General features: G+C 36.8%; 1 protein-coding gene across 1 annotated transcript in view; it reads left to right on the forward strand.

Moving 5' to 3' along the window:
* HECW1 (HECT, C2 and WW domain containing E3 ubiquitin protein ligase 1) overlaps positions 1-17,018 on the forward strand; it is a 434,070-nt gene that overhangs the window by 288,653 nt on the left and 128,399 nt on the right. Inside the window, exon 7 of the mRNA XM_045864939.2 lies at positions 514-683. Within this exon, the coding sequence (XP_045720895.1) occupies positions 514-683 (170 nt within the window). The remainder of the gene's footprint in view (positions 1-513; positions 684-17,018) is intronic.

Genomic DNA, 17,018 nt, shown 5'->3' on the forward strand with positions numbered 1-17,018 from the left:
AAAATCTCTGTTAATTGGTTCCCATTTTGGTTCTGCCACATAGACATGGGCTGATAGACCTACTATATTCATTGTGAGACTACAGCCCTTGGTTTTCTTACATCTCCACTTTGCAGGGGAATTTTCACTTAGACCCATGGAATTTTCCATTGGATTTCTTCCCTCAGTGTCCACCAAGTTTCCTGAGGTGACCTCAGACCCTCACTCCAAGCTTCCTGAGGAATGCTGGAAGTCCAGTCCAGGAAGGGCCAACCATCCTCTCTTAAAACACATAGTGACCACAATACCTGTTGTATTGACCTCTGACAAGGAATGGTTTTATACATGCCAGTAAATGTTCCATATAATGGGTTCTGTAGACATACCAGTCCATATTTGTAACGAGGTAGAAAATAGTCTAAAGATTGGAAAGACTTTTCCGTATTTTAGATGGACTTTCTCCTTGTGTAAAGCCTGATATGATCTTTAACCTTACCAAAATACATTTAAATTAAAATGTTCCTAATTTTATAGATTTCCAGGCCATGGGGTTGAAGAAAGGGATGTTTTTCAACCCAGACCCTTACCTGAAGATTTCCATTCAGCCTGGAAAGCACAGCATCTTCCCTGCCCTCCCACACCACGGACAGGAGAGGAGATCCAAGATCATAGGCAACACCGTGAACCCCATCTGGCAGGCCGAGGTGAGTGCTGTGGGCCCTGAGAAGAAGCCTAAGGTGGCCACCTGAAACAACTGACCACAAGCCAGCCCACATGCCGTGCCCTCCTTCCTTGGCGCCCTAAACTGCTGCTAAGTTCATGGCTCTCTGGTCTTAGAAGGGAGCTGTGTTCTCTGTGGGTTGTAACTCAGGGATCTTGATGGAACCCCTCGAGGCAATACCAGGAAACTCTTTGTTGCAGCTACACTCAGTAGCCCTGCTACAGCTTCTTCATCTGATTCAGAACCTGCATCTGAAAGCAAGGCAGCCTCTCCCTACCTCTGTGTGGGACAAGGAAGAGAAGCATTCTTACACTCTTCCTGCGTGTGCAGTCCTTAGGCAAGAGTGCCAAATTTTAAATGTGTCCCTCTAGACCAGTTCCGGAGATTCTAAAACTGTCAGTTTCCTGGGACAGGTAAATCATTAAGCCCTAGAATACCCCTGGGAGCTACATATTGTTTGATTTAAATAAACATGAATCCTAATTGTGTACGCCATCTTCCTGGTCTGAACGGTGCTAGAGCATTGAACGGTGTGTTCGGTCTCGTGGAGGCCCATCTCCACTTCCAAATGTGTGTCCTCCACCAGCCAGGAGTGAGGACGTTCCTCAGCAAAGCCACGTGATGTCAGGCTTGGCCTCACAGTGACTAAGTCCTCTCTTGGAGAACTAGCGGAAAGTTGTCACAACCCATTTGGCAGCTGACTCACAGGCTTCAGCTTGAGGGTGTGACCTGCTAACTGTGTGGGCGGGGAGGCGGGGAGGCTTAGGGCATGGGAGGGGCTACAGAATAATGTTGGAGTTAAAAGCACAGAATTGTAGCCACACAAATCTTGGTTGAAATCCCAGCATGGCTTGTTACCAGTTGTGTAGATGTAGGAAATCAGACATCCTCAGTCTGAGCCTCGGTTACCTTCATCAGGCTGTTACTGATGAGAACGCGCTACTCCTACCCAAGGCACTTGCTATGGACAGGTTTCCTTCCTTTATTCTTCAGAGGAGGTCATCTCTGACATGGGCTTTTCAAGCATTCTTGAACAAGAAAGTGTGATTAGATATTTGGGGGCAAATCTTGTTCATTGTCTCTTAAATTACACCACCCACTTCCTAGGCTTAATTAACCCAGACCCAGGCCTTACAGAGGAGCAATGTTACAGCTTTGAAGTTAGAGCAACGTAAAGGAAATTGAATTGCACTTAAACTTCCTACTACTTTGGTTATCAACAGATTCTAAAGCGCTGAAGATACCGGTAGCATGGAATAATGAATCTTAAATTATTTGTTCCTTCAGTCCTGGCTCTTCTCACCAATTATTTCTGGTCTCCTCACTGCATTCCTGGGGATAATACATGATGCTACAGGAATTTATAGTACATGAAAAAAAAAAAGGTTTCTCTCTTCTGAAGAACTTCAGAGCAACTTGTTCTAAAACATTTAGTCATAAAGGTATGATAAGTCCTCAAAGAACATTTCAGAAACCCAACACCATCAGAATGTTTTTTGTCTAAAACTGTCAGCTAGAATCCACTTTAAGTTCTGAAATTATTCCTGAGTCTTTAGTTAAGATTTACTTCACTCTGGAAAGATCCTAGCAAACCCTCACTAGACCTCTGCTTTTGACCTCCTGCATTCTATCCAGCATCCCGTGGTTAAAGTTGGTATTCTTTCTTTTTTTTTTCTTAACTGGGTGATGGGCATTAAGGAGGGCATGTGATGTAATGAGCACTGATGAATTACTGAACTGTACATCTGAAACTAATGATACACTGTAGGTTAATGAATTGAATAAATAAGTAAAAAAAAGTTAAGTTGGTGTTCTAAAATAAGTTTTGCCACGTCTCCCTGATGAGGCTCAGACTGAGGATAACTGATTTCTCAAGTTCAACGTCAAATAACTTGACTGAAGATCTGCACTTTCAACCCCTAAATGCTCTCCTGTGCAGAGCATCCAAGGACTTTGCTGTCCCAGCATGGCTTACCACTTGCGTAGTTATGGGTGCACTTGGCTCTAAGCTAGAGGAAGTGGGGCCAGCTGTGATATTTCTCACGACCAAGAAGTCCAGAGGGAAGTGGTTCTGGTAGTGCAGCTACTGAGAGCACCAACGAGGGACTCGAGCTCTCTGGGTCTTCCCACTGCGCCCTTAGCAGATGGCTCTCATCCTCCTATTTTAAAGCCTCAAACTCAAGTTCCAGGTAGGAAGAAAGCAAAGAGGCAAAAAGCCTTCTCCTTGTAAGGCTTTGCGTTTTTATTCTGTAAGAGAAGCCCTTCCCAGCAAAAGCCCTATGACCTGTCACAGACCTTCACCTGTTTGGGAAAATCTAGTGCTTCAGTTCCCCAGCTCTATAGTAAGGAGGGCAAAAGGAGAGGTGGTTGAACATGGGTGTTGAATAAAACAATCTGTAGTGTGGGCAATGGGCTTCAGCTCCGCTGTACGGTACCTTACACCTCAGACATTATGCTAAGACCACTCTCAGTAGCTGCTGTCCCCCACTACCCCTCATGCTTTCACATGGTTGCATAGATTGTCTTTGCTCGTGTCTGCCTAAAATGTACGTTCCCAATGAATCCAACTAGCAGCTCCTGCTCATCCATCAAGACTCAGCTAAAACACCACCTCCCTTATGGGCCACTCCTTGACCCCCCCACCCCGGGCCTCAGGAGGAAAGTGCTCCTTCCTCTCTGCCCCTTTGTCTAGACCTCTATCATACTGTCTTTTATTTGCACATCTGTCTTTCCTGTGAGCCTTTGAGCTCCTCAAGGGAAGGAATCATATCCAATTCCTGGAACCTACTAATAATAGGCTATATAAGGCTTATATATAGGGCTTACTATGCCAAGCAGTGTAAACATTTTATATAATTAACTCAAGCCTCACAACAACCCTATGAGATATGTACTATTATTATCCCCATTTAAAGATGGGGAAACCAAGGCACAGAGCAGTTAAGTAATTTTCCCCAGGTTTCATAGCTATTAAATGGCAGAACCAGAATTTGAAGCAGGTCATCTGCCTTTAGAGCCTGATACTGATCAATGTTGTGTGTAGGTGGTTGTAGATAAATTCTGGAGAGAGTATCCATAGATTCCATCGGATATGCAAAGATTCTATCGGATATGCAGTGAGGAGACCAGAAATAATTGGTGAGAATAGCCAGGATTGAAGGAACAAATAATTTAAGATTCATTATTCCCCTTCAGAGGAAAATAAAGTTTAAATCGATAGCACTGGATGATAAGGCTGAAGGCAGTTATCAAAAAGTTTAGTTTGGTCTTTCAGCTAATCATATGAACTACTACTCCTTGAAGATAAGTCTGAAGGTTCTGTGAGAACTTTTTTAATGGGGAAAGCCAGGTGAAGTTCTTCTGGCTGATTATTAATTTAAGAAATGTTACTGAGTATCTATTCTGTAGTAGAAACAGAAACCTCTGGAAGGACACAAAAATGATTGATAGGTAAGACCTCTCAGGCTGGTGGAAGGAGACAAGACAATGAAATAAATGTTCTAATCAAGGTATGGACCGAATGCAGCAGAATACTGAGGGAAGACTTCCCAGATGGTGTGCTGTGGGACTTAGGTCTTGATGGGTGATGAGACATTTTTGGGGAGTGGGTTGGGGGCATTCCAGGTAGAAGGAATAGCATGTGCAAAACTACCAAGGCATCTCACAAACACTTGGGGAACTCTATAGAAATGGCATGTGGTTGAAAAAGAAAAAGAAAAAAATGCCATGTGGTTGGAGCTCATGGTACACACAGAGAAGTGATAGCTATTGGGCTGGGCTTACTCCAGTTACATACATCCAGCGTGGTTCTCTTATTTCTTTTCTTTTTCTTTTTCTTCTTTTTTTTTTATGTTCAGTTAGCCAACATATAGTATATCATTAGTCTTTGATGTGGTGTTCAACAATTCATTAGTTGCATATAACACCCAGTGGTCATCACAACATGTACCCTCCTTAATACCCATCACCTAGCTACCCCATCCCCCCACCCCCCTCCCTCCAGCAATCCTCAGTTTGCTTCCCAGAGTCCAGAGTCTCTCATGGTTTGGTTTTCTTATTTCTTACAAACAAAACCTAATGTTGGGTTCTGGGTCTCACATTGCAACTTCGTGAATGAAATGAAGATTCCCTGCTCCTACAGAATTCATGCACATCTTTAAATTTCTATGCAACCGGGTAAGTGAGAACCAAACTGTCCTACTTTCTGTATATACCTAATAACATATAAAGGACATTCATGAGAAATAATTGAAGTTACCTGAACTTAAGAGCAAGAATATCCTTTAGTGTATAGTTTAAATGCTAATTTTATTTCTGTGATTAATGTTGCATTAAAATCTTATGCAATTTTTTCAAATTTAGGCAAGTTCAAACTTAAAACATGTTTTTGCTGATTAAAACATGCTAAATCTTAGAAAAATACAGTTACTATCAGAATTTTATTTATTTATTTTTTTACTATCAGATTTTTTTATTATTATGTTATGTTAATCACCATACATTATATCATCAGTTTTTGATGTAGTGTTCCATGATTCATTGTTTGCATATAACACCCAGTGCTCCATGCAGAACGTGCCCTCTTTAATACCCATCACCAGGCTAACCCATCCCCCCATCCCCCTCCCCTCTAGAACCCTCAGTATGTTTTTCAGAGTCCATCATCTCTTATGGTTCTTCTCCCCCTCCGATATCCCCCCCCTTCATTCTTCCCCTTCTGCTATCTTCTTTTTTTTTTTTCTGGTTTCTCTTCAGATTGCATAAATCTTTTGCCTTTTACTATCAGAATTTTAAAATGAGGAGGGAAAATTGAGAGAAATACATACTAAATATAATGTCAACTAAAAAATTTTTTAAAGAAGACTACCATGTTGATTGATCTCTTTTTTTATTATTATTACTGTAATTAGAAACTGTTTTCACCCAGGGAAAACTCTCCTTGATTTTCAGGTCTGTTTACTTTCCTGAATGGATATAATGGGCACTTATAAGATTATAACCACACAGAGAAGTTAAATAGAAAATGGCAGCAACTGAAGAGTTTTGGGTTATTTATTCAGAGTGCCTATGTGGAGAGTATATTTAAACCTCTAAATCTAACAGGGAACTCCCATGTGCAACTTCTCAGAAATATCATGTGGGTTGAGCAAATATTAAAATCAAGCCTGGGGCCATGGTGTTTGTCAGCCTCTACTCTATTCTGTCTCAGCCTTCAAAGCTGGGTGGATTAATCCCACACATGTACAGTATCAGTCTGCTCCAATCTGGTCACAAGATTAGAAGACAAGACATTGCCTCCTAGAGCTTATATTCTAATGTAAGAAAACAAAACAAAAAATTAACAAGACAATCGCAAGGGAAACTAAGCAACACGAAGGAAATACTACATTGTAACATGATGTACATGATGGAGAGGAGCTAACTTAGATAGCCATGGTCCAGGAAGACCTTTCTGAGTTGCTGTCACATGAACTGAGAGACCAGACACATGAAGGCCTGGTTAGATGTATGTTGCAGATCGAGGAAGCAGCTAGTATGAAGGGCCTGAGTGTACCAAGCTTGGCAGGCTTACGCAACAGCAGGAAGATCATTGTGGCTGGAGAAGAACCGTGTGTGAGGGATGGGAGTGAGATACAAGATGAGGCTGGGGAGGGAGGCAAGGCCCAGCATCTTGTAAGTCAGGGGAAGTGGTTGGGATTTTATTCTAAATGTGGTAAGAAGCTATTGGGGTAGGAAAGCATCATGTTCTGATCGAAATTTATCCAAATGTTCCTGCTGCTGTGTGTGGAATGGATTATAAAGAGTCAAGAATGGAAACAGTTGGTATCTGCTTCTAGCTGTCCTGGAACAGCATTATGGCACACTAACACATAATACCTAGAACAGCCAGGTATAATTAGAAAGAAAAAGAAAAAAGGATTTGTGATCATGAGAGATGGTCAGGACAACAGGACTCGTGTGGCCAAAATCCTGGAGAGAGGGACATCTGGGTGGCTCAGTCGGTTAAGTGTCTGCCTTCCGCTCAGGTCATGATCCCAGGGTCCTGGGACTGAGCCCCGCATCGGGCTCCCTGCTCCGCGGGGAGTCTGCTCCTATCTCTCCCGCTCCCCCTGCTTGTGCTCTCTCCCTCTCTCTGACAGATAAATAAATAAAATCTTTAAAGAAAAAAAAAAAAAAGATCCTGGCGAGAAAGGAATTTCAAGTGAGTCAACTTTCTGCAACTGCTTTTTATGAAAGGGATAAGAAAGTAGGCTTCAAAAGCTGCTGAAGATCAAAGAGGAGTTTTCTGTAGTTTGACTGCTGAAGAGACAAAACGTGAAGTTCTGGATCCTCCAAGGGGAGATGTCCTAGCAAAACCGTAGATTCTCAGTTAGACCCCTGGCTGGCTACAGTGAAGGAATCAGGGCCAACCAATGGTAGAAAATTTCAAGATAGCTCAAGCAGCCCAGTCAGTCCCTGATTCGTTAAAATAGTATCTGACCTCAGTAACAAAAGGAATGGACCATGGGTGACTTTTTATTATTATTATTATTATTATTATCATTATTATTATTATTATTATTATTATTATTATGTTCAGTTAGCCAGCATATAGTACATCATAAGTTTTTGCTGTAGCATTCAACAATACATTAGTTGCATGTAACACTCAGTGCTCATCCCAATACGTGCCCTCTTTAATACATGGGTGACTATTATTGGAGTTATCAGAGGTAGATTTTAAATACTATTTTATGTTTTTAAACTTAAGAAGCTAGACATAAATAATAAAAATACAACTAGAAAATGCCCATCCACTTTGAAAATTAAGCAAAAAAACTCCTAAAAAATCTAGAGGTCAAGAAAGAGATCATAATAAAAACTAGAAGATATTTTGAACTGAATAATAATGAATATATAACATATCTAAACTTGTAGGATGCAGATAATTGGAAAATAAGCTGATCCCAGTGATGTGAGTTTCCCTGTGATTAAACTACTATACCAGTACCGTGGAGAAGATGAATGCAGAAATCACTGAATTAGAAAACAAATACATGATAGGGAAAGTTAACAAAAATTACAATGTAGTGATTGTACTTGTATTAAAAAGATGAGTATTATTAAAATATTTATGCTAATAAATTTGAAAATTTAGAGGAAATGGGAAATACTCTTTACATGATTATTTTTATCATGTTTATTAAGGAACAATTTACAAACATAAATACAATTCATTACATACAACAAAAAGCTGCATTAATTTAAAGCAAACAGTTTGGGGTGGGGGGGCGCCTGGGTGTCTCAGTTGGTTGAGTGTCGGACTCTTGGTTTCAGCTCAGGTTATGATCTCAGGATCATGAGATCAGGCCCCGCGTTGGGCTCCATGCTCAGCAGGGAGCCTGCTTGAGCTTCTCTTTCTCCCTCTATCCTTCCTCCCCCACTCAAATAAATAAATAACTCTTTTAAAAAAAATAAAGGAAATGATTTGATTGTAACAAGGTTGCAGGATACAATGTTAATGTACAAAAAGTCCATTGCTATCCTGTATACCAACAATGAGCAAATGGAATTTGAAATTAAAAACAATGCATTTATATTACCATCCCCAAATGAAACACTTAGATATACATCTAACAAATTTGTACAATAGCTATATGAGGATAACCACAAAACTGTATTGAATGAAATCAAAGAACTAAAAAATGGATATATAGTCCATGTTCAGGGATAGGAAGATAATATTGTCATTAAGTTCTTTCTAACTCCATCTATAAACTCAATGCAGTCTTAAAACCCCAACAAGTTATTTTATGGATATTGACAAACTGATTCTAAAGTTTACATGGAGAGACAAAAGACCTAGAACATCCAGCACAATTATTGGAGGAGGAGAACAAAACTGGGGACCAATGCTACCCAACTTCAAGGTCTACTATAAAGCTGCAATATCAAGAAAATGTGGTATTGGGGGGAAAAAAGATAACTAGATCGATGAACAGAGTAGAGAGCCCAGAATTAGACCCCCACATAGTCAACTGATCTTTGACAAAGGAATAAAAACAATACAATGGAGCAAAGATAGTCTTTTCAACAAATGGTGCTCGAACAACTAGAAATCCACATGCAAAGAAAAAAATCTAGAGACAGACCTTATACCCTTCACAAAAATTAATTCAAAATGGATCATAGACCTAAATGTAAAATGCAAAATTATAAAAACTCTGAAATTAACACAGGAGAAAACCTAAATGACCTTGGATTTGGTGATGCCTTTTTAGATATAATACCAGAAGCATGGCCGATGAATGAAATAATTGACAATCTGGACTTCATTCAAATTAAAACTGCTCTGTTAGAGAGTATATCAAGAGAATTAGAAGATAAGCCACAAACTGAGAGAAAATATTTGTAAAGGCATATCTGATAAATGGTTGTTATCCAAAATATACAAAGAACTCTTAAAACTCATTAAGAAGAAAACAGTCAATTTAAAAAATGGGCCAAAGATCTTGACAGGCATTTCACCAAAGATATATGGATGGCAAATAAGCATATGAAAAGATGCTGCACATCTTATGTCATCAGAAAAATACAAATTAAAATAACAATGAGATACCCCTGTAAGCCTATTAGAATGGCTTAAATCCAAAACACTTGCAACACAAAAGCTGGAGAGGATGTAGATCAACAGTAAATCTCATATATTGCTGGTGGGCTTGCAAAATGGTACATTCACTTTGGAAGACAGTTTGTCAGTTTCTTAAAAACTGAACATACTCGGGCGCCTGGGTGGCTCAGTCGTTGGGCGTCTGCCTTCGGCTCAGGTCATGATCCTGGAGTCCTGGGATCGAGCCCCGCATCGGGCTCCCTGCTCCACGGGAGGCCTGCTTCTCCCTCTCCCACTCCCCCTGCTTGTGTTCCCTCTCTCACTGTGTCTCTCTCTGTCAAATAAATGAAATCTTTAAAAAAAAAAAAAAAAAAAAAAAAAAAAACTAAACATACTCTCACAAAATGATCCAGCATTCGAGGCCCTCAGTATCCAAAGGATTTGAAAACTTATGTCCACACAAAAACCTGCACAAGAATGTTAATAGCACCTTTACTTATAATTGCCAAAATTTGGATGCAACCAAGATGCCTTTCAGGAGGTGAATAGATATATAAACTGTGGTAGATCCAGACAATGGAATATTATTTAGCACTAAAAAGATTCAAGCTATCAAGTCATGAAAAGACATAGTGGAGACTTAAATTCTTATTATTAAGTGAAAAAAGCAATCTGGAAAGACTACATACTGCATGATTCCAACTATATGACATTCTGGAAAAGGCAAAACTAGAGACAGACAGTAAAAGTTCAGTGGTTGCCAGGAATGTGTAGGGGAGAAGGATGATAGGTAGAGTGCAGAAGATTTTCAGGGCCATAAAAATACTTGGTATATTATGATGATGGATATATCTCATTTTACATTTGTCCAAATCAATAGCTTATACAACAGGAAGAATTAACCCTAAGGTAAAGTGTTGACTTTGGGTGATTATGATGTGTCAGTGCAGGTTCATTCTTGGTTAAAAAAAAAAAAAGTGCCATTCTGGTGAATGATGTTGATGACGGAGGAGACTATGCATGTGTGGGGCAGGGGGTATAGGGGAAATCTTTGTGCCTCCCTCTCAGTTTTGTTATAAATCTAACAGGGCTCTAAAAAATAAATTCTTTTAAAAATTGCTTTGGCTCCTCTAGAGTTTTTGTATTTTCTTACAAATTTTATAAAGACCTTTGAATCTGAAAAAAAAAAAAAAGGAGTTCTGGAATTTTATTTGTAAATTTGTTGAATATTAATTATTCCGTTCTATGAAATGATACATTTCCATTAATTTAGGTCTTTAATTGTGTTATGTGGTTTTCAGTATAGAAGTCTTGCATACTTTTTTTTTTGTCTATTGTAAGTGGAATCTTTTTTTCATTTCATTTCCAATTATTTGCTGCCTACATCTAAATTTTTCTATATTAATCTTGAATCCTGCAGCCATACTAAATTCTCTTACTAATTCAGTAGTTATTTTGTGTGAGGATATTTAAGTAAACATACTGCAGCAAATAGAAGTAATTTTACTCAATCCTTCCTAAACTTATGCCTTTTGATTTGTTTGTTTGTTTTTGATGATTTGCCTTATTGCAATGTCCAGAGCATCTAGTACAATGTTGAATTGAAGAGGTGACAGAAGGCATTTTTGCTTTATTACTGATTTTAGGGGGAAAACATTCAATATCTCACCATAAAGTATACTGATACTAGATTTTTTGTAGATGCTCTTCATCAACTTAAGAATGTTTCCTTCTATTCCTAGTTTGCTGAGAGTTCTTTTTTTGATCATAGATGATTTTGAATTTTGTTAAACACTTTTTCTACCTGTTGAAATGACTCCACAATTTTCACCTTTATTCTATTAATATGGTAAATTACCATGATTTATTTTCTAATATTAGACCAACCATGCATTCCTAAGATAAATTCTACTTGGTTAAATGTATCATTATTTTTATCTATTGTTGCGTTTCTTTTACTAATATTTTATTAAGGATTTTTACATGTACATTCATGAAGAATGTTGATCTGTAGTTTTCTTGTATTAGTCTGGTTTTGGTATAATTTTATCTGGTCTTATGAAATGAGTTTTGAAGTTTTCCTGCTTTTATATGTTCTGGAAGGATTGTGTATAATTGTTATTTCTTCCTTAAATGTTTAATAGAATGTATGAGTGAAGACATTTTAGACTACAGTTTTAAAATATGTGAAAAAGTGTTAAAACATGAGTTCAATTTTTAAATAGAAATAGGGCTATTCAAGTTAACTGTTTCTACATGGGTACGTTTTTGTAATTTTTCTCAAGGAATATTGACATTTTTCTTCCTGCAATTTTTATAGGGTTGTTCCACATAGTGTTTTATTGTCCTTTAATGTTTATAAATTAATTAAGGATAATATTTTTCTCATTTTTTTAATGGTGAACTGCATTTTCTCTTTTTTTGTTGTTAACCAATCTAAATATGGCTTTATAAAATTTGTTGATTTTTTTCCAAAGAACCAGCTCTTGATGATAATTTTCTCTATTTTTCTTTGTTTTCTATTTCTTTCTATTTCTACTCTTAATTTTATTTCTCTCCTTCATTGCCTTCTACTTACTTTAGGGTTATTTTGCTCTTCTGTTTCTAGCCACTTAAGGTGACATTTTAGGTTTTGATTTTAGACTGACTTTTCTTCTCTAATATGATCTTCTAAAGCTATTAATTTTCTTTTAAGCTGTGGTTTAGGTGCATTCCATAAAATTGATATCTTTTTTATTTTCATCATCATTCAGTTCAACATATTTTTTAATATCCCTTCTTTGACCCATGGATTATTTTGAAATGGATTGTGTAAAGTCCAAATTTTAAGATTTTCTTAAATATCTTCTTGTACGGATTTCTAATTCAACTTCATTGTGGTCAGAAAACATACCTGGTATGATTTCAATCTACTTGAATACATTGAATCATGTTTTACAGTGCAGTATATGGTATATTTTGGTGGATTTTTTATGTACACTTGAAAAGAATGTGTATTCTATTGTTTTATGTGGTGGTCTGTAAAAATTAAATTCAAGGTACTGCTCTTACTGTCTAGCTTTTTATCAATTGCTGAGAAAAGGATGTTTAAATCTCCTGCTATGATCATGGAATTATTGCTTTCTCCAATTCTGCCAACTTTTGCTTTATGTATTTTGAGGCTCTTTTGTTAGGTACATGCATAGTAATGTTGTCCTGATGAATTGGCCCTTTTAACATTATGAAATATCTCTCTTTGAAATACCCTATCTTTGGCAATACCCTTTGTCTTGCAGGCTGTTTTATCTCACATTAATATAGCAGCTCTAGCCTTCTTATGTTTGATACTTGAATGGTATACCTATTTTCGTCCATTTACTTTCAAAATATTTGTGTTCTATATAAAACGTGCATATCCTGTAGACAGTTTTTCACCTACTGTGATAATCTCTACCTTTAAATAGGAGTCTAGTTCATTGTCATTTAATGTAATTATTCATATGGTTGTATTTAGGTCTATTTTTTTTATTATTATTTGTTTTCTGTCTGTCCTCTTTATTCTTTTTTCAGGGTTTTTTTTGTTTTCTTTGTTTTTGGATTATTTGAATACTTTCTAGAATTCCATTTTAATTCATCTATTGGATTTTTAGCTACACATTTTTGCATTACTTTCTTTGTAGTTGCTTTAAGGACTACAATATACCTTCTTATATTTTCATTATCTACATTGACTTAATATTATACCACTTCACAAAAATGTGGTAACATTTCAACAATATTTACCTGCATTTACCTGTGCCCATGATCCTTTATGGTATAGTTGCCAAATATGGTACATTTTATAATACATTATAAACCCCACATGGCTATGTTATAAGTTTTGCTTTAAACAGACATGTGTATTTTAGGGGCGCCTGGGTGGCTCAGTTGGTTAAGTGACTGACTCTTGATTTTGGCTCAGGTGATGATCTCAAGATTGTGAGATCAAACCCCACATCAGGCTCTGCACTGGGTGTGGAGTCTGCTTAAGATTTTCTCTCTCCCTCTGCCCTTCCCTCCTCTCCCCACTCTCTAATAAATAAAAGGCCAGACCAAAATATGTATTTTAAAGAAGTTAAGAAAAAGTACAGTCCCTTATGCTTCCCCCATTTGTTTCCTATTTCTAATGTTTTTCATTCATTTCTGAAGATCTGAGTTTCCTTCAGGTATCATTCCCCTTCAGCATGAAATCCTTCTCTTGGCATTTCTTGTAGAGTGAGCCCAGCTGGTGGCAGTTCTCTTAGTTTTTTGTTTATCTGAGTGTTCTAATTTGATCTTCATCTTGGAAGACATTTTCACTGAATATAAAATCCTGGGTGACTGGTATTTTCCCCCCAAGACTTTAAAAATGTAGTTCCACTGTGTTATGGTCCCCACAGTCTCTAGTAAGCAATCTGCAGTAATTTGCATTGTTGCTCTCCTGTATGGGGAAGGTGTCATTTTTCTTTGATTGGTTCAAGTTTGTCCCTTTATCTTTGGTTTTCAAATTTGATTATGACATTCCTAGGTATGGTTTTTATATTAGTTTTCTAGGCCTGCCACATACATTTTCCTGCCATATACAGAAATGTATTATTTCATAGTTCTGGAGACCAGAAGTCCAAAATCAAGAAGTAATTGGGGTTGGTTCCTTCTGATTGCTCTGAAGGAAAATCTGTTTCATGCCTCCGCCCTCACTTCTGGTGATGCTGGCTGTCTTGGTTATTCCTTGGCTTGTAGATGTGTTGTTCCAATCTCTGCCTCCTTCTTCAAATGGTATTCTCACCATATGTCTCTGTGTCCATATTCCTCTCTTCTTATAAATATAACAGACACATTGGATTAGGGCCCACTCTAAGACCTCATCTTAACTTGATTACACCACAAAGACTCTATTTCCAAATATGATTACATTCACATGTTTAGGGCTATGTTTTGGGGAACAACATAATTCAACCCATAACAGTTTTCTTCTAATTTATCCTATGGGTTCACTGAACTTCTGGGATCTATAAACTTACATTTTCACCAAATTGGTGAAGTCTGGCCATCACTTCTTCCAATATTTTTCTGTTGAATGCTCTCTCTCCTTTTTTTCTTGGACTCCAAGTATTATATGCTAGACCTTTAGATATTGTCCCACAGATCTCTAAGGCAATTCTCTCTCTTCTTGTAATCGGATCATTTCTATTGATCTGTCTTCAATTTCACTGACTCTTTATCACCTCCATTCTACTATTATCTCTACTCACTATGATTTATTTTCATAGGTTAGATTTTTTTAATTCTAGAATTGCAGTGTGGTCTTATTTATGTTTTGCTGATGATATTTCTTATCTATTTATTCATAACAAGTATATTTTCCCTCACTGAGTGTAGTTAAAATAGCTGCTTTAAAGTCCTTTTCTGATAATTCTAACATACATGCCCTTTTTTTGTTGTTGTTATTTGTTATTTTGTTGTTTTTGTGATAGGGCAATTAACTTGGGTAGGCTCACACTGCCATGAATGTGGTGGCCAGCAGTTCAGATTTCAGTTCAGTTCTTTAAGACCTAACTGCAAGCTGATTTCATTTTCCCTGTGCATATATGATTCTGTGATCAGCCAGAAACTTGGGCTGAGTTTACAAAAAGAATTTGGCACTTTCCTTCTTTGCCTTTCTTCTTTCTGGCATTCTTTCACTTTTTGGTGATACTGGTTACAGTGGGCTCCTTTACCTTGTTCTGCCAGCCAGAAAGATGGTAGGGTTTTTATTGAAGTTTTAGCTGCTCTTCACCACTATTGGAGTGACTATAGCTGCGTTCAAGTCAAAGGCCCCCAGTCTCATTTCAGTGAACAAATTTTCATAATTCAACTGTATCACAATTATAAACAATCCTTTTACATTTTTCTGGACATTGCGAGAATTTGGATTTTTTTTATTTTATTATGTTATGTTAATCACCATATTATTAGTTTTTGATGTAGTGTTCCATGATTCATTGTTTGCATATAACACCCAGTGCTCCATGCAGAATGTGCCCTCTATAATATCCATCACCAGGCTAACCCATCCCCCCAACCCCTCCCCTCTAGAACCCTCAGTTTGTTTCTCAGAGTCCATAGTCTCTCATGGTTCATCTCCCCCTCTGATTTCCCCCCCTTCATTTTTCCCTTCCTACTATCTTCTTTTTTTTTTTTTTAACATATAATGTATTATTTGTTTCAGAGGTACAGGTCTGTGCTTCATCAGTCTTACAAAATTCACAGCGCTCACCATAGCACATACCCTCTCCAATGTCTATCACCCAGCCACCCCATTGGATTTTTTTTTTAAATAAGCAACAATGGCGAGCTGTCTTCTGTGGTGTTCATTTTAAATGTGCTATTAAAATTTATTTAAATTTAATAAAGGAGAAAAATCATGTTTATTTAGTAGATCCAGAAAATGTAGTTGATAAAATTTAATATTCATTCCTGATTTTAACAAGTTACAGAAAACTGAGAATAGAAGAGAACTTCTTCACTCTGAAAGGGGATTTAAAATATTAAAAAAATAAGAATAAAATCTATAGTAAACATCATATTGAAATACTTTACCTTGAAATTGAGAACAAGATAAGGATACATGCTTTAGCCACTTCTATTTACTTCTGTTTACTAAAGATCCATCCAATGGAATAAGGCAAAAATAAAGAAAGAAAATATATCAAAATTGGAAAGGAAGACTATTTATTCTCAAATAACTTTGTTGTGTAAGTGAACAGTGTAAAATAATAAACTATTAGAATTAATAAGTGAATTTAATGTCACTAAATAAATAAAAGGTTAATATATAAACACAAACTGTATTTCTGCATGCAAATAGAAAATAAAATTTTTAAAGATACCATTTAAAATAGCACCACAAACATCAAATACCTAGGAATAAATCTAACAAAAATGTAAAAGACCTCTATACTAAGTGAATTTCTAAGAGAAATTAAAAACAGCCTAAAAAAAGGAAAGATAGTATATATTTAAGGATTTGAAAATTCAATACTGTATGGTGTCAATTCATTCTCAAATTGATCTGTAGATTCAGTGAAATCCCAATCAAAATTCTAAGAGGTATTTTTAATGTCACTTGACAAGCTAATTCTAAAACTATATAGAAATACAAAAGGCCAAGAATGGGCAGGAAGATCTTGAAAAAAAAGCAAAAGGACTTATGCTTCCAGATGCCATGATAAATATAAAGCTACAGGAATTAAAATGGTATACATTGGCATAGAATAGACAAATAGCTAATTGAAAAGATTAGAATAACAGATTAGATACACACATAGCATCACTGTTTTTGACAACAGTGATACTGCAATATATAGTAAGGGAAGGATAGCCTGTTCAAAATTTGATGTTGGGTCAATGTGCTATCCATATAAAAAACAAATGAGTCTTGAATGCAGTCTCATAGCATACACAAAAGTCAACTCCCAATAGATTGTAAATCTAGCTATGAAAGTTTAACAATAAAGTTTCTAATTCATAACATATGAGAATTCTTTCATGACCTTATGGAAGCCAAAAAAAAGCTCTTAAGTAGAATATGGAGAGCATTAACCATAAAGCAAAAGCTTGGTTCATTGGATGACATTGAAATTACAAATGTCTGTTCATCAAAATTCTACATTAAGAGCAAGCCACAGAGTGGGAAAATATATTGAACTCTATCTAGATAGCACACGCTACCTCTACAAATCAAGAAGAAAA

Source organism: Mirounga angustirostris, unplaced genomic scaffold, assembly GCF_029215605.1.
Source record: "Mirounga angustirostris isolate CCGP_5_RB_7025 unplaced genomic scaffold, mMirAng1.0.hap1 SCAF_12, whole genome shotgun sequence".
NCBI classification, from domain to species: Eukaryota; Metazoa; Chordata; class Mammalia; order Carnivora; family Phocidae; genus Mirounga; species Mirounga angustirostris.